The sequence below is a fragment of the Podarcis cretensis genome (genome assembly GCF_951804945.1).
Source record: "Podarcis cretensis genome assembly, chromosome: 2".
Lineage (NCBI taxonomy): Eukaryota > Metazoa > Chordata > Lepidosauria > Squamata > Lacertidae > Podarcis > Podarcis cretensis.
The window spans coordinates 50,283,285-50,302,502 of NC_137171.1; the positions used below are offsets into that span (position 1 = coordinate 50,283,285).

General features: G+C 39.5%; 1 protein-coding gene across 1 annotated transcript in view; it reads left to right on the forward strand.

The window, feature by feature from the left end:
- The window catches only part of LOC307209605 (interleukin-12 subunit beta-like), a 29,992-nt gene extending 11,332 nt beyond the window's left edge, over window positions 1-18,660 (forward strand). Inside the window, exons 2-8 of the mRNA XM_079964879.1 lie at window positions 7,152-7,233; window positions 9,719-9,991; window positions 10,853-10,961; window positions 12,855-13,042; window positions 15,677-15,813; window positions 17,017-17,165; window positions 18,556-18,660. Of these exons, the coding sequence (XP_079821005.1) occupies window positions 7,152-7,233; window positions 9,719-9,991; window positions 10,853-10,961; window positions 12,855-13,042; window positions 15,677-15,813; window positions 17,017-17,165; window positions 18,556-18,628 (1,011 nt within the window). The 3' untranslated portion in view covers window positions 18,629-18,660. The remainder of the gene's footprint in view (window positions 1-7,151; window positions 7,234-9,718; window positions 9,992-10,852; window positions 10,962-12,854; window positions 13,043-15,676; window positions 15,814-17,016; window positions 17,166-18,555) is intronic.
- The last annotated feature ends 558 nt before the right edge of the window (window positions 18,661-19,218 follow it).

Genomic DNA, 19,218 nt, shown 5'->3' on the forward strand with positions numbered 1-19,218 from the left:
TAGGAGTTGGAATCTAGCATGGTGATTGGTCAGTTTCGTTGTTACCACCTCCGATGTCAGCTTCATTTCTTTTCCCAGTGATTTTCTTGAGTCAAAATGAGAGTACCTCTAAACATTTTTTTAAGAAAAAAAAAAAGCACTGCATAAGTTGATGATGCTCTTGGTGCTTTTTAAGTTTTTATTTGCGAATACAGTAGTACCTCAGGTTACATACACTTCAGGTTACAAACTCCGCTAACCCAGAAATAGTACCTCGGGTTAATAACTTTGCTTCAGGATGAGAACAGAAATCGCATGGCGGTGGCGCGGCAGCATTGGGAGGCCCCATTAGCTAAAGCAGTGCTTCAGGTTAAGAACAGTTTCAAGTTAAGAATGGACCTCTGGAACGAATTAAGTACGTAACCAGAAGTACCACTGTAAGCTAAATTGCATAAGGGCCTGTAGTTTGAGGGCAAGAAAATGTGTCCCATTTGTGTGACTTCGTAAGTCTGAACTTTGGCACCAATGAAATGAACAAATGTTATTTATTTGTTTTAATCTTTAACCCAAACATGCATTCAGAAATACAGATGTGAATGTATCAAAGATTTCAACATTATTAGGAGTGGTAATACATTTTTGGAGAAATGAAAAATCAGAAGAGAGAAAAACAGTAGGCAAAGGAAGATTTCATAAGCATCTCTACCCTTTTTTGAAATGAATCAGCATTTCAAGAAAACTAATTTAACAATCATAAAGCTACTTTTGAACTATTTAGTTAGCATGGTGAACTAAATAACAAAGATTAGTTAAGAGAAAATGTGAGGATAACCTTAAGAGCATGAGATACCAAACCCAATGATTTAGGAAGTGCAGGAATGCTTCCGGTGGGGTGTCTGCCAGTGGTAGCCAGCAGAAGGCCCTGAAATGGGGCAATATGTAGGTACAGAAGGAGTGAGCCAGTCCAGGATCTGTTGGATCCCAAAGCAATCTCACTGCCATCATGTGACAGCAAAGTGGACTTACTAGCACAATGGCCTGGAGGCACTGCTGCTCCATTAAGCCCCATTTGTGGAGGGGAAGGGAATGGAATGGAAGGTTTGGAATGCCTAAGGCAGGGGTCAGCAAACTTTTCCAGCAAGGGGCCACTCCACTGTCCCTCAGACCTTGTGGGGGGCCAGACTGTATTTTGTAAAAAAAAAATGAATGAGTTCCTATGCCCCACAAATAACCCAGAGATGCATTTTAAATAAAAGCACACATTCTACTCATGTAAAAACATGCTGATTCCCGGAGCATCTGCGGGCCGGATTTAGAAGGTGATTGGGCCAGATCCAGCCCCTAGTTTGCCTACTCATGGCCTAAGGTCTTTAACGTGAATAGTTCTGCATGTTGAATCTGTGGCTGAACAACATCAGATGGTTGAGACATCCCTAGGACAGAAGAACATGGAAAACCACCACAACCACTTTCCTCACTCTTGCTGTACAGATTTAGGGTCAAGAATGGGCATGATAAGCTGGAGGTTTGCTTTTGATGAGGGAGAGGAAGCCTGCCACACACCAATCCCCTCTCCAGGGCAAGAAACTAGAGGTGTCACCAGAATCTGAGCCAAGCAAATGCCCCTTCTCAGCAAGGTGGAAAGCAAGCCTATTACGTGAAGCTGTGCTTGATTTACCTAATTCTGATCACACTTCCATCCTCTGGAGAAACTTGATTGTATGGTGGATTACTAAAAAATACTTCCTGTTAGCAGCAGAATTTATTGCATACATACATACATACATACATACATACATACATACAAGCTACACTTCTTTCCTCCACCTTGGTTAAAATCAGATATTAGTTAAAATCAGACATCGGTTAAAATCAGACATCCAGTTGTTGTCATGGACACTCAACAACTTGCACCATCATAATTTATTCCTTATATGCCACCCATCTGAATAGGGGCGGCTGCCAACAATTTATAAAAACACAGTAAAACATCAAACATTAAAAACTTCACTATACAGGGCTGCCTTCAGAGGTTTTCTAAAAGTCAGACACTGTCCTGTTCCGTTTGGACCAGTTTTGCTTATTTTATAGTGGTTTTATCTTATTTTATATGATATTGTGGTAACCCATTCAGGGACGTTGTGGTAAAGAGTGGGCAAGATATCGTATACAGCGGTACCTTGAGTTACAAACACCTCAGGTTACAAATGCTTCAGGTTACAAACTCCGCTAACCTGGAAGAGTTACCTCGAGTTGAGAACTTTGCCCCAGGATGAGAATGGAAATCGTGTGCCAGCGGCAGCAAGAGGCCCCATTAGCAAAATCACGCCTCTAGTTAAGAACAGTTTCAGGTTAAGAACGGACCTCCGGACTGAATTAAGTTCGTAACTTGAGGTACCACTGTAAACAGTTTCCTCAGTTTCATGTACTCCTGTGAATCTAGGAAGCTTCTGAATCACCCCCCAAAAATATACTTCCTGCCTCACACTTAGGTCTTGATCCATGTTGTGAAGGTACTTTCACCATGTATATAATAGCATCCTTGTAAAACTGCCAAACAGAGACTCTTATTCTTATTATTAGAATTTATATAGTGCCCTATACCCGCAGGTCTCAGGGTGGTTCACAAGATAAAATTACAATATAAAAACATAAGTATGCTTCTTTTGTTCCTTATTACAGTAGTTGTCACAGCTAATAATGTTGGATTATTTTTTTTATTATTATTTTGCTTAACTATGAAATAGTTCCATTTCCTCCTTCAGCCAGAAACTTCTCTTTCTATCTTTTTATCCAGTATTAGTATTATTAACACAGTTCAGAACTCCAGGAGAGCTAATATAATTTCCCAATGAGCGTCATTATTTTTAGTCCTAAAGGGGACAGCTGACAAATTTTCCTAATTGTGGGAGGCTGATGTAACAAAGCTTGCATGGTTTGTAAAACAGTTCTTAATGCTATTGAAATGTGAAGCCAGTTATGCTTTGACTAGGTTAGACAATGTCATAAGGAAGCAGGATAAAATTGAGGTTTTGTCTGCTGTCCTCCAAATTTCCCTGTAAAAATTTGTGATGTCACAGTGGAAAACTAGCCTCTCACATGGAGATCTTAATAAGACCTATGCTTTCATATATGGGTGGAAAATCCACCCTATGGATCACAACAAACTTTCTAAGAATCCAGGAAGTTCCGCTCTCAGAAAGAAGCCGAAGGATATATGAGGCTGACTCTGAATTCATCTACAAGTAGGAAATGCATTGTTATGTGCTGTAATAACAACCAGAACAAAGCCTATATATGTATATATGAGGTCATAATCCACAAATTGCGTAAGCTTCCCCTCAGTCTTTTTTTTTTTATTGGAGCTTTTTCATAATACATTACAATAAAAAGCAAACCAATCTAAACGAAAACAGAAAGAGAAAAAGGAAAAGGCAAATGCCAAGTCCTCTCTCAAAAGTAGCTCTTAGCTTTTGTCTCACACAGAAAGTGGGGACCCTCCCAGCTCTCACCTGAGACTTCTCCTTTATTCTCTCATCCTACCACCCTGGGAGATCTGTTCTTCCTTGCCTCTCACTCAGGGTCCTTCACCAACCAACCATTACCTTCATATGTGTATAGTACCAATAGTGACTTAGAGTTGTTGTTGTTGTTTAGTCGTTTAGTCGTGTCCGACTCTTCGTGACCCCATGGACCAGAGAACGCCAGGCACTCCTGTCCTCCACTGTCCCCCGCAGCTTGGTCAGACTCATGCTGGTAACCTCGAAAACACTATCCAACCATCTCGTCCTCTGTCGCCCCCTTCTCCTTGTGCCCTCCATCTTTCCCAACATCAGGGTCTTCTCCAGGGAGTCTTCTCTTCTCATGAGGTGGACTTAGAGTAGAGGACACTAAAAATGACAAAAAGAAAAGAAAAGAAAGAAAGAAAGAAAGAAAGAAAGAAAGAAGAAGAAAGAGGAGGATAAAAATAATGAATGAATGAGAGAAGAAAAGAGAAAAAGAAGAAAGAGAAATAAAAGGCCTTCCAATTCTCTGTCAGTCAGCTGCATACAAAATATATATTCCTTCCACTAAGCAATATTTTCTCTATCTTCAGACCCAAACATCTCAAATCCATTCATTTTCCCTTCCACACAAAGACAGGGGCTGCCAGGCCATGGAACATCCCTGAATGGTGTCCTGGTGGGATTTTCCCATCAGATCTGAATCAATGGGGCACACTCTCACCAGGATTGACCCTGATGGAGATATCAGCCAGCAACCAGGTTGACTGGACACATGCCCAATGCCTATGCAAAATGCAATTTACACCTGTAGTTATGGCCAGTGCTTTTTTCTAAAAAAAAAAAAAAATGTTTAGGGGTACTCTCATTTTCCTACTCATATTGAAATACTGCCCTTCAATGAGGCCAAACTTAGATTAAAATAATGTCTAGGGATATGCGTACCCCTGCATCCCCCAGAAAAAAGCACTGGTTGTGGCCATTTCAATTCCAAGTAGGCTTCATGTCTTTCTTACCAAATTTACACCCCCTTGGGGATCACTGGCTTGCTGTGCTATGACCCATGATGTAACTCTTTAAAAATAATAATCTTATTTCATGATTAAATCTTTACTTCCCTGTTCCTCTCAGGTCATATTGTTTCACATTATCAGCTATTTATGGCTGAAGCAAACCATTATTTTCCTCATTATGTGTAGCCACAAGACAGTGATTCACCAGTAGTCCAGCCAGGGCTGAGACAAAATATGTTGCTGCTGAAAGTGAAAGCACTCCCCTGTTCCCCCAATTCCATGTACAGAAGTCAACTGGACTGCTAGCGGAACTATAGTTCACTGGTAATGGGACAGGAGGTAGCAGGAGAACTTGAAGGATGTAGGGCAGCCTACATGGCACACACAGAGAGCTCTCTCCAGCTGCTTGCTTCTGCTCCCAGGACCTGCTACCTGAGGCACATACGTCACTCTACCTAATGGAAGGGTTGGTCTGATGAATCATGTGCCCACTTACCTCAAGGGCAATGCCAATATGTAGGGAGGTGGGTTGCGTTATCAATCCCTGGCATTTGCAGGTAAGGCTGGGAAAGACTCCTATTCCTATAAGTCAGCACAGAGAACCAGATATGGCCAGGAAAGTTCAAGCTATGCTTTTCCCATGAAAAGGCTTTGCCTTCTGTGCCTATACAAGTTGTATTCAAATTATCAGTGCTAAATATAGTGCCACATCAACATTTAGTCATTCACATTGTTCTTCAGAAATTAACATGTTACATACTTTAAATGTTTTCACATTATCCTAGATACAATAGATAATTTCTGATTGCAAAAGGGGGAAAAAAGATTTGCAAATGACATAATGTATTCTATATTTGAGTTTTATTTCCTCTTGCTTTTATCCTGAGCCAGAAAATTCCTTATCTATTGCATAGTAGTATATTCACTGTTTTCCATTTCTCTTATTCATAATATATTCTGGATTTCCAATGAGGTCACACTAATGTTTCTTCTGATTGTGTTTTTGAAGTCTGCAAGAGAATGAAGTAGGAAAGGAATTTCCTGTGCACAGCATAAATGTCCATCAAATAATCCAATTTCCTCTTCAGTGATTACTTGTGAGTCCCAACTTTTACTCTGTGGTTTCTTCAGCAATTAAATTGTATTGCTTCTAAAACAGGAAGTGAGTCCACGTGTTTGTTTTTATGTGGCACTGTGGTTAAGCAAGATATCTGGTTTCGGGATTTAAACATATAAAAGGCAAGCAACTCTTGGCTTCATTCATAGATTTGGATTCACAGTAGCCACACAAACTTCATGACAGCTGGTTACAGTTGAAAAGGTAAGGATGCATTTTGTTTTTCTTGCACTTTATGACTCTGTATTAACAGGTACATCCAAGATGATGCTGGTAGTGTAAAATATTGCAAAAGTAATAGGACAACCTTAAGGATATTGGTCCAGGAGGTATCCAAAATGTTTAAAACTAATACATTTTTCTCTATGTAGCTATTAAAACTGTCAGTGATAGCCTTATGATTTAAATACATCAGGGAAGTATAGAAATGATCCAGAATCACTTCAGGTCTACTGCACTGTTACAGTGAAACACATTTGAGAAGCTGTTTGTGGCTCACGTTCCTTAACATTTTGTAACTTCAAGAAGGCACACTCCGGCAATCTGACAGGCTATTTATCTATGTAAATAAGTGGCTAACAAAACAGATAAAAGCTTAATAATTATTTTGTTAGAGATGCTTTCACTTATGCTACATACGCTCTTCCGGCTAAGTAACTAGTAAAAAACATAATGGTTAGTTAGATATATTATTAAACTTTGTTATATAAAAAGAGCACTGTGTGGAGGGAGAGGAGAGGGGAGATTGTTCCATCTGGTAGTAAGTAAAAATGCTTACACTGATGAAATGATTATATTAGTGTGATTGTGAATTCCATGCTATGTGTTTGGCTAATATAGAAGTCTCTATGTGCAATCTATAAACACTTGAATGTAAGCTGATGGGCACCCTAATCCAGCAGCATCCTAAATGGAATTGGTTTATCCTTTGTCTTGGAAATTCCCTAAATAGTCTTTTAAAACACATCTTCATTAATCAATAAATTTTTCTATTTTTATTTTCAGATGCTGCTTACAATGTAACTTTTTAAAAGCTTTATTTTAAAGCACTTATTCAAAGTACTGTTTGCAGAACTGAACAAGAAGTAATTTTTATGATAAATTGGATAAAATACTATTTAGCACATCAGTGTATTTTATGCAGATCATCCCGTTTTACACCGAATTTTATCCTAAGCCTACATCTAGTGCATTTTTGGGCATAAATTCATTTACACTATGCAGATCACCCAGACATCTTGTTTTAGACTGAATTTTAGCCTGTGTCTAGTGCATTTTTGTGCGTAAATTCATTTACACTTGTGTTTCAATATAAGTAGGCACTTCAGTCCTTCAGCATTACATTCAAAAATGGTATTCTGCTCAGTTGAGTCAGCCAATGAAGTTGAGGGAATGCCTCAAATAAATAAAGCCATGAATTTTCACAAGCCATAGTTTACAAATATCTAGGCCACTTATGTCACGTCCTTTACAAGTGCGATAACCCGTCATTCATTACTCCTTTCCTTATATAACTTTTTATGTTCCTTTCATTCTCAGATGGCATGCCTTTTGCTCATTCTAATTTCTGTCCTGGGCCTGATTATTCATTCAGAAGGAAAAACAGAAGAAATAAACAGTAGTGAGTAATCTGTATCAGCAAGCTGAACTAGTATTTTTGAACTGTATAACCAGAATCCAAGGCACCGTGGCGTGTTCTGGATTTGCATCGTGGCTGATCAGCTGCAGCAGCCAGTGATTAAAGATTGGAAGACCTCTGGAAAGAGGCTTCAGAGATTGCCCTTGGGAAGTGTAAAACAAGCTGATTCATCAGCTCCAGACCACAACACAGCTATCCATCTGCTTACTCACTTCTCCAGGTTTTATCATGCAGTTTCAGTTCAAAAATATGTGTAAAAAAATTATGGGGGAAATGTGTTCAGAAAGCATATTTCATGGAGAACTACACTGAAAAGCAAAGGGGGAAATGATTTAGGGGGAGAATGTATGTAAAATTTGTACAGAATGCGTACAATTTATATGCATTTTTTAGTCCATACAAAAATGGAGCAAAATTGATCCATAACGTGGAAATGAAATAGACTGACCCTTCTCTCCATACATATACTAACCCTAGCCATAAGTAAAGGTAAAGGGACCCCTGACCATTAGGTCCAGTCGTGACCGACTCTGGGGTTGCGGAGCTCATCTCGCTTCATTGGCCGAGGGAGCCGGCGTACAGCTTCCGGGTCATGTGGCCAGCATGACTAAGCCGCTTCTGGTGAACCAGAGCAGTGCACGGAAACGCCATTTACCTTACCTAAATACTAGGAGTACAGTTGCTGATCTTCTACAAAACTATATGAGACAGTCCTGGAAGTTTCATGTAAGAGCTGGCATCAAAACTACTCAATTCTCTATTCACAGTTCTCTGTGAAACCAAAAGTGTCAGTCCATTTCAATCAGAGAACAGAAAGGCTCATAGTGAACTCTATACAAGCAGCAAACCACAGAGAGTCTGAGTAGCCAGTTCACACACAAAATGAAATGAGGGAAAAACCTGAACAAGATATCAAGGGTATAATAAACATTTGTTCATGCTTATTCATCCTGCAAAATAGACAAATTGGTTTCTAGAAGTATTATTCATTATTTTATCATTTATTAAATTTGTATACTGCCCCATACCTGTAGATCTCAGGGCAGTATACAAATGAAAGGCCAGTTTTGAAAAGCTTTTGAAAAGTTTGCCAGTGAAGTAAAGAGCAGAATAATTTTAAGTGTTTATCATAATCGTAAAAAGTCTAGTGCATTGCAATGCAGCATGTTTGAATCCGTATTGTTTCCCAGAGAAATGAAACCTAAAATGCCATTCACTGTAATTTCTATATTTCCAGATACTCCTCTTCTAAGGTAGTATGAATTCCCATAATTAGGCAAAATCAGTGTTGGGAACCCATGTTTGCTCAAGTGACATGTAGTTCTGATCTTCACCAAGTACTAAGACGATTTTTACCACACATCAGCTTGCAATCCGTAGCAATACAGTGTAGCAGAATGGATGAATAAAATGTGGTCTGTCTGTGAAGTGCACCTTGACTCCTTGCTTGTTACAGCAGGTAGATGAGGAGGATTGATGAAATAAATGAAGAAAAGTAGTGGCTGTCTCCTCTCATGACTGGGAGACTGCAAATTTAAATATGCAAGAGGGGATTTCTGGGTTGTGACTTGGGAATGTACACAGCATCAAGGTACCCTAGCTGCCTTTTCCCAGGAACCAAGGTGTATAGTGGCAAGGAAGAGTGGAAACTCATCCTGTTTTATTCTCCAGACATACAGCAGTAGTTTCCTCACACGGAATGAACACCATTGCAGTGGAAGATTCTACAGCTAAGTGTCTGTGAAAGTAATTTACAGTACTTGTGTTTTGTAAAGACAATATGTGCAAACAAACCATGGAATTTGAATTGTATGCCACAAAGGGGGTGGGTATTCAGATGGACATTTTCCAAGCTGTAATTTAAACACATTTTGCACCTCAGTATTTAGTAAGCTGGTTATCCGTAACACCTTGGCAATTTTTATTTTTTTTTAAATTTCGAAAAGTAATGTGGGCTAAAAATGGAGGTTGACATCCATGCAAGGTATTCTCATTGGTCAGAAATATGCTAATCCAACTAGACACCCATCAGCACAACCTCATGAAATTCCTCTGAAGTAGCTTCCTTCCATCCACTGATCCAGATGGACTGCTTAAAGCAGTGATGGCCAAACTGATGGGAGTTGCAGTCCAACGTCATTTAGAACAGTGTTTCCCAACCTTGGGCCTCCAGCTGTTTTTGGACTACAACTCCCATCATCCCTAGCTAACAGGACCAGTGGTCAGGGATGATGGAAATTGTAGTCCCAAAACAGCTGGCGGGTCAAGTTTGGCCACCACTGGCTTAAAAGAAAACCACCTCTTCCTATGTATGTGCTTCTTTTGGTCTAAGTTTCCATTTAAGTCTTTCAATTATATCAGTAAATCTAAAAATGAAGTTGATTTATTAGTATTTTCCAGGAGGACGGTACCTTTCTGTTGGGCTCACCATTCTTTCCTTTCCACTTTTCCTTTTTGCAATATTCAGTGCACTTTGTTGAAGCCACAGCACTACCTGAGAAAATAACGCTCACCTGCAATACATCTAAGGAGCCAAGTGCATTGGTTTATTGGGTGAAAAATATGAAACTAGAAGGAAATGGCAAGAGTTTGGAAAAAACCATCCGGGGATACCCAGATGCTGGCAAATACATTTGTAGGAGCAACACCACAGATGCTATTTTAAGTTACAGTACCGTGTATATTAAGAAGAAAAATGACAACGGTGAAGTAGCTGAGTCAATTCTCAGTCCTTTCAAAGGTAAGCCTGTGCACAATCTATTTTAATTATACACAGAACGCCCATCAGTACTGCTATGTAAGAAGCAAGGTGCAAAAAGAATAAGAAAAATGATTCTGTCATTGTTGACTATTGTATATCATTAAACAGGCAGCTCAGCAGCATGATACTAGGTATGTCCTCCAACCACAAGATCCAGTCTGGATCCTGATTTGGTGCTTCAAAAGGCAACATGCTTTGATTCAGAGCACTTGGGATGCCCTTGTTGGAAGTATAGATTTTTTCACTTTCTGAAATATGGCAACCCTAGACTACATGCAAATAGATTGAGGGTGTGTGTGTGTGCTGGGCGCCTTTGGATTTTTATATATACCAGTACACTTAATTTTTAGGAAATTTATATAGGTTTTAAAAAATTGGGGGCAGAATTGAATTAAATTGACAGCTGTGGTAATCCCTTTTTAGGGAATGAAGCCTACCAAAATTCAGGTGGATAATCAGCAGTTTTCTACAGTTTTGAGGCAGTTTTTTAAAAAATCATTTAATCTTCCTCTTTGTCTCATGGCCAATTTGTATGAAAATAGCACATATGAAAGAAATACCCTTAGATAAAAAACTTACTAAATTAAAGATAGATCAGGTTTTTTGTGTAAAGTACCTTTTAAAATTTATTTTGGTCCTGTCAGTTTATCAGTGAAAATTGGTTATGAATTTAGTAGCCATGAGTAGCTACCAGGATGTGTTTTTCCATCATCTCCCATCCCCATCTCACTTAAATGAATGCTGCTTTTGATACTTTGTGTAACTGTATGTATGGCATGCTCTAAAATGTTTTGTCTTTTTTGCTGCTCTTAGATGTGTTAATTCTTTGTTTCATTCTAGAAGAAAGCAACAGACCCTACTTCAAATGTACAGCAAACAATTACTCTGGGGACTTCAAGTGCTTTTGGAAACCACTCGAGCAGAATTCAAATTTGAACTTTACAATTAAGTAAGATACTGTTCTCCCTCCCCCCCCCCACCATATTGTTTCAAGCAAGATTTCGTAGAGAATAGGCCCAAGAAATTATTGTACTATTGAGGGTTAGGGTGACACTTTTGTGGCAGAGAGTGCCAATGTGGTGAAATTACTCACCCATTAATTAAATAGATCTATAGGATAGAGAAAATACCATTTTCAGTGTCTAGCTCTTGGTGCTTCTAAGGATATTATTTTACAATAACTTCTGAGTTAGGAAGTTGTGCTTAGAACTTCACAGGGCTTCCTTTTATTTCCAAATCTCTTCACCTAGATATTTCAATGAGAGTGAGAAATTTGGTAAATGATCGCAAATGGCTAATTGCTTTAGAGGAAGTACTTTTTTTGGGGGGGGACTTAATTTGATTGGAAGATAATAAGCTAAAAACATTTTGCAATAGCAATGATTTTCTGAAACAGTGAGCCTTGTGGCACCTTAAAGACTAGCCTTAAAGTTAATTATGTAATAAGCATTTACATTTGTGAGTTAGAGGCTGCTATCATATACACAAAGTTTTAGCCTCAGTATACTATAGAGAATTGTGACTAGTGGGACCAAAAGACTACAAAACACAAGGTATACCATCTCTATGGGATATCAATTCAAAGCTCAACTATGTACAGTGGCTATTCAGAACCTAGTATCTTCCTAGCTTTGTTGTGTTAACAACTGTAATCAGAGATAAATCCCTGGTTCCAATTAAGTCCCAACTTAATAGAATCAAACCTGCTGAAAATGTGAGCAAGCAATTCCAAGACACTAAAATTCCACCAAATACACTAAGCATGATTAATTTTATACAGGTGCCATTTATATAGTGTACCCATTACTGTTCTGATGTAGGTGAGGGTGTTCTCCCAATTCATTCATGTTATAGCCACCAACACAGCAGCTGCCTTTATGAGCACATAGTCTAAGGAATGCAGAGGACACAGGTGCAAAATGAGCTCATAATAACTTTGATTTAAACTGCAAGCGGAAGACCATTTTCACCAGCAAGGGAGCTCACCCTAAAATAGATTATTAGTACATTGTGAGTCAAAGAAATTGACATGGCAAACCAGATATTATGAATTTCTATGCCATTGCTCTTCTGTTGCTGAATAGCAATGAAACTCTCAGAATGTTCTGGGAAATTGAAAGGTTTCCTTGCCAGCTTCTGAAAGTTGCCATTTCTGATGCCAGATATGCAGTTATGTATTCTTTACAGCAGGAATGGGAAACTTCTAGCTCTCCAAATGTTGCTTTAGGGCATAGAGCCTTTGGTCCTCCAGATGTCACTGAGCTACAACTCACATCATCCCCAGACTCTTCATGCTTGTCAGAGCTGTGCTTGTCAGAACCAATGGGAGTTTAGCAATGTTTAGAGGGCCAAAGGCTTCCCATTTGTGGTATAGAGACACTGAATTGAAGATGGAAATTGTTGGCAGATGGTAGATGATGCGGCCACCCACAAAGAACTTCCTATTGCCAGTATATCTCCTCTTAGAGGATGAGAAGGTGAATGAGCTAATGGTGGTATAGCTGATGTTGTCAGTTGTGTTCCTTGAAAGGATATGAGGACAGTCAGCATCTTGGTTTCTGGCACAGCGTAGTTCCTTCTAAATGATGACATACTTTATACAAATAGGCCCTAGTCCATGAAAACTGATGATGCAATAAATCTGACCTATTAGTTTTTGAAGTGCCAGAATACTCTTTCTTGCCGTATATTAAATTGGCTATCCCTCTGAGGAAATATTTTCTGAATACCTGCCGTGCATTAATGTGTTATTGCTGCTAAGGTTGGGAAATAGAGTTACAAAGTCATTTTTCTAAATTTGGGAGGAACTACCCATTCAATTCCATCTCTGTTTTGAATTCAGAGTCACATCAGGAAATGCAGTCTGTGATGAGCCCGTCGGACCAGAGGCAGGAATGTACACTGCTTCCTGCAGAAAAGGAATTCCCTGCCCATCCACTGAGGAGTACGAAGAAATTGGGATTGCTCTAGAGGTTTTCCATGGATTTGAATATGAAGAACATACTCACAACTTCTTCATCAAAGATATTTGTAAGTTATGCAAAAAGGTTTGGAATGGGGGTAGTGGTGGTGGTGAATAAATCACCATCAAAGAAATTGGGCTGGATCCAGAGCAACATATTTGAACTTAGTTCCCATCGAAATTATTAGAACTTCACTGTCATGATTAACTTGCTGTATTGAGTTCAATGGGACCTAAGTTCAATTAATTTACTCTGCATCTAGCCCACAGCAATATATAATCCTTCATCTGCAGCACATAGTGTTTTGGCGCTAGAAGGCAGCATGGGTTTTTCCATGAACCATCATTGAATTGCATCCTGATAAAAGAACTCTCATTTCCAAATCAATTTAAAAAGCAGGGTGGGGAGTTTAGTAGTATTTTGAAATAAGAACAATCCACCATAAATAATGACGTGGGAATAAATAATTAGATAACCAAATTTAGTGATTCCACATAAAGAGTGCTAAACAACCTAATTTGAGCAATCGTTTCTACATCTGAAAGGGCTTACTAACATACCTTTATTCACATACTGAATCCATTAGTTGATTCCTTATAAAACTTTCACTTTTGCTCATATAGTAATAGTAGTTAAAAGGGTATAAAATGTCAGGCACATCACTTGCTCTACAACGTACTTGAGTCATTTGGTGTGGTGATTCTGATCTTTTCTAATGATTATTGAGAGGCCAAACCCTACCTCTGTTAGATGCCAGGGAGTAAGGCACACCCAAATCCAATAAAGAAACAAGGAAATGCAAAAACAAATAATTCTTGACCTCAGTAACCTATTAGTAGTTTTTAATCTGCACTGCCGCTTGAGCTTGAAAGGAATAGATGAATCACTAAAGAAAGGTTTGCCAATCGTAATTATGTAGGCTATTCATAGCTTCCGTATTATTACTGCTAATTACTATACTGTTCTAATGGTTACATTGTTGTAAGTTAATTGTAAGACGGCTAGTGGTGCACAGTGTGGTTAGAGAATTCCTCAAGCATATGCATATAGTTTGCATCGAACATTCATTCATTAAGCCTTTATTGGCATAATTTAGACAATAAAAATCATTTTTTAACTGGAAAAGAAAACATCCATAAAACATTGGTAATCCAGACATATTAAACACATAAAACATATAAAAGACTCAGAAGCCACCATTAAGTAAAATTAAGTACTTTTAAATTTGATTTTAAAAATCTTGACTAAAGTATCCTGAAACAATTTCAGTAGAGATTATTGAGTAGTGATAGAGAATTGGACTAAATTTAGGTCCATTCTCTAGACTAGTTTATCAGTGAGAATGCGATCTCATAATGGCCCTATTTCCAATTCTATACTTCTGTTCCTATGATAGTGCCTAGCATAAGAAAGGTGAAGAAAAAAACAGTAAGTTAATCTTCCTCATTAAAGAAGTTAGGGGCCATTTCTCCTGCTACAGTCTTTTATCACTGCAGTTGGAAAAACAAAATAGTGGTGTGTTTTTCTGATTCCTATGATTCCCTTTTGAAACATTTGTATCTATGCACTAAATCTAGACCTCAGCTCATGAGGGAGCACTCAGGCAATGCTCAAAAGCCTTGTCTTCCACCTATGACCACTAAAAACAGTCACTACTGCATAGTCCTATTCCAGAGCTGGGAAAAGTCTGGAACTTGAATGAACATTGACGGATGCAGATGAGCACATTCCCCATGTGTTGTCACTTGACTTCACTGTCAAAATCAAATTGAATATCTATATGAGGAAGGCTAGACTGCCATTAGCCACTGCCATTAGTCTACCAGTGGTCACCTGTGACAAAATAAGTTGGGTGTCGTCCCCACTCTCCGAGTGGTAGCAAGATTCCAGGGGCTTCCAGGCACTCATCCAGGGTTTGCGCTCCTTTGGAGAACTGAAGACGTGGCAGAGACTTTCGTAGCTTTAAGAAATATGATTTATTCACATACTGTATTTGCACGTTCAGTCTGCATGGAGGGAGTCCAGATCTCACAGCAAGGTCATTTAGCACCATAGATCTATTACAATATCAATGTAACAAATAAATAAATAGATTTCCTCACTTGTCCTGCAGCCCTTAAAAGCAATGGAAGCTTTTGTGCAATGGCATGGTGGTCAACCAATGATAAAGGTAAAGGGACCCCTGACCATTAGGTCCAGTTGTGGCCGACTCTGGGGTTGCGGCGCTCATCTCGCTTTATTGGCCGAGGGAGCCGGCGTACAGCTTCCGGGTCATGTGGCCAGCATGACTAAGCCGCTTCTGGCGAGCCAATGATACTACTACCTTAAATGAAGGGACAAGATGTAGTCAGATAGCTTTCCCTGGATAGCAGGTCCTTCTGCTAAGCAATACATTCCTAGGCTTTAACAGGCAAGACCTCATTTCATTTGCCCATTTCACAGCATTGTTAGAGGTTATACTTGCACTTACAGATTTTTGGAGTTTCTCAGTAGCTTCTTCTTTGGTGGCCAAGGTAGCAAACAGATAGCACATATACAATACACGTATGTGCACACGCACACACACTCCAGCCTTAACATATCTGGAGCCTCAGAACTCATCCAAATAATAAATGATAAGGATACTGGTGGAAGCATAAAGCCCATCATTTTAGCAGTATTATACAGTTAAAAATTATGCTGATCTCATTACCTCTTTCAGTAAAGCCTGATGCTGTTGAGTGCCAAATGGAGAACAGCCTATTGACTTGGACACCACCCAAAACCTGGAGCACTCCGGCTAGTTACTACAGGCTGACATACCAAATCAAGATGGTTCAGCATCCACGGAGAGACTGGGTAATTATTATTATTTTATTTTTATTATTTTTGAAATTTATATACCGCCCTATACCTGGAGGTCTTAGGGCGGTTCACAGAACAAAATCAAAATATAAAACCACAAAATACATCATCGAAATAAAAACAACAACCCAATAACCCTCCTCCCCATCAAACTTTAATGTTCAACCCACATTCTATCATGGAATGAAACAACTGAAGCTATAAACTGAGGAACTGAGAGAATGAGGATATAAATGAACTTGGTGGTCTTATAGGCTATCACAGACATATTTACATTCTTGCTGTATTAGGCGCCCAGATCCATTCAGTCTTACTTTTTATTTGCCTTCCAGCACTGTTCACCCAGATGCAATTAGGATGCTCACAAACAAGGAAGTTGCTGTTCCTTCTTTTTCTTTTATCCACAGCTGTATATTCAGAGGAACATTGCATCACAGCACAGCACACAGTCTAAAGATATTTCACCCTCCCTTATTGCTGATTTCTCCAACAATGGGATCTGGCAATAGTGGTCCAACACTGTGAGCCCGCTGCAATGTGGAAGTGGCGGGCTCCAGTGGGTGAGTGTGTGCTCCCCTGGCACACATCCCACATTCCCCCCACATGGGCGTGCACCCCCAGCGCTTGTCAGTCCTCCCCTGGCAGCGATTGGGGATGCTATGCTGCTGAACCTCACCACCTATTCTCATTCTCAGTTTATAGCAAGGATGGAGAGTCTGTGGTCCTTCCATCAGTCATATCAGCATGGTCAATGTTCACAGATGATGGAAGTTGTAGTCCATCCACATCTGGAAGGCCACAGGTAGACTAAATACAGTGGTACCTCAGGTTAAGTATTTAATTTGTTCCAGAGGTCCGTTCTTAACCTGAAACTGTTCTTAACCTAAAGCACCACTTTAGCTAATGGGGCCTCCTGCTGCTGCCGCACCCCCACTGCACGATTTCTGTTCTCATCCTGAAGCAAAGTTCTTAACCTGAAGCACTATTTCTGGGTTAGCGAAGTATGTAACCTGAAGCGTATGTAACCTGAGGTACCACTGTATATGTTTGCATGGAGGAAGATAGGAATCTGGTGGCACATTGTATCACTGACTATCCATGTTCAGTTCCTGCCTGCAAACTATAGGCACACATGTTTGCCTGCTCCTTTGGGGATCCTTTCTAGTTCACTAAAGTGGGCTGTGCTTTTGTTCTCAGATTTGTGAGGTTGACAATGCTATGCAGCTTCAAGATGGAAACTCCTTAAGCTGCCACAACAGATTGTTCCATCGTGGAACAATTTATATCCGTTCCAGGGATCACTATAACAGAAATTCAGCTTGGAGCGACTGGTCTGAGCCTTGCAGGTATCTGGTTGAATACACAATTGATTTCAGTGACTGAAGTTGTTTTGGTAGTTATAAGGATGTATTTTTGGCGCTCTTATCTGCATTTAATTCAAAGCTTATGGTATATACTTTATATTGATAAGGAAATCTGAACTTAAATGAGGCCTGGAGAAGCTCAGATGTGTACAAAAGTTTAGTCCAGTTAACCTTGTAACAAAACCTTGTCTGCTCCATAGAAGCCTACTTCCCTACACTTATTCTCTTAATGTTGCCTCTTTCAACAAGGCAGATAATTCCTCCTGATTTATGATGGGAACACATACAGAGCCACACTGAGGCCATGTTTGGGCTTGCCATTTTGATATGTATGGGTGTTTGTGTAAGAAGGAAGTTGGTTTAGGCATCCACACCTGCATTATCATTATCCCATGTCCTCCTGTTTCAAAGCCTTCCAAATGGCTAAAGTTTCCAGTGCCCTATTATCCTAGACCAGAAGTAAAGAACTTTTACAGACCCTTCCTGGGGCCACATGCAAGTGGTAGGCTTGGCCATAAGGAAAAGTGGGACAAGCAATGGATGTGATTCCTACCTTTGGAGAGTAGGCTGCGTCACACAAAAGCCAGAGGTTTCTATACACACATATGCCTCCATCCTTCAGGCAGGAAGCAAGAGCCATTTTCACAATTCAAGGCAATTAGGCAAAAGCACTTCTGTTAAGTTGCAGAGAACAGCAAGATAGAGAGAACTGGAAGACTTCATTCAGCCCCTGAACGTGAAGTTTTCCCTTTTTTGGAGCATTGGCAGACAATACCCCTCCTTTGTTGTGGTTTTCTCCCTTCAAATTAGGGAAAGGCAGAGTAGGAGGTGGCAGCCATCTCTCTGTTTCTGGAAAGGAAGTACTGGGAGAGCCTTATCCCAACGCAGCTTCTCTGAGTTTTGGATATGGTTCAACTTTCAGTTTCTCTCCACCTCCACTTCTGCTCTGAACATTGAAGGTGGTATAATTCAGCCATCATTGCACAATGACTGTGTGTACTCATCCCACTAATGTATCTGTTGGTCAAACTGGTTCTGCAAGTTATTGGGGTGCCTCTGAAACAAATGAACGTGTCATACTATCTTGAAAAACCCTCTATCCAAGCTGGATGTGCTTTCTCTTTTTATAGTAGGGAGGGTATTCATGCTCCCCATGACTTACACTGCTTATAAGCAAATGTATATATGATTGCACAGTTAAGAAAGTTCCGCCATAACATTCTCACGATCTCTGCAAGGTATCAGATTAAAAGCCAGGGAAGAGAAAGAACGTAATATGAGCAGAGAAAACACAGAATGATCTAATTTGCATGTAGCAGGAATGCTGCTTTAACAATGGTATTTGTCTTCAATATTTCATTTTACTTTTCAGAAAGCAATCTGGCAAGCAGGACATACATGAAGATGGAATTAAAATTAGGCAATGCGAGTGTAAGAAGAACTGAAGCAGAAATTGACAGAAGAAATGTGTTTAATGAAGTACTATTTATTATTGGCTGTGGAAACCAATTAATATTATTAATATAATTTATTGTTATTAATTTATTATTAATTAAATTATTATTGTTGTTCTTTATCATTTATTTAAAAAAATGTTTTTATTAAAGATTTTCTTGGGTTACAAAAGTACATACAGCATCTCTGCTTCCTACAGATCAGTTCTATTCAATGTGAGACACTGATGTTATAGACAGCTTGGCAGAGAGAAAGCGGGGCAGGGAGAGAAGGGGGGTGGTAAACTCTCATTATTTTACATAGTGTATGTGTGAGGTTTTTGTGCCAGCGTCATGTGGGTAGGTTCTCTTTCTATTCATTTATCAGTTTTCATTGGTGGTGAGTGATATGGGGTGGGGACAGGGCATGGCTGGTTGCCTTCAGTTGACTGCAGAGAGTTTTGCTTACGTGTGTGAGGGGGAGGGGTTGTTAGGTCAAGTTTTATATTTGTATTCAAAACAACTTTTGAAATTGAATGGTGCATTTATCAGTTCTTCTGACTTTCAGGAAGAGCAGTGTTTAGACTGCAGCACATTCCTCC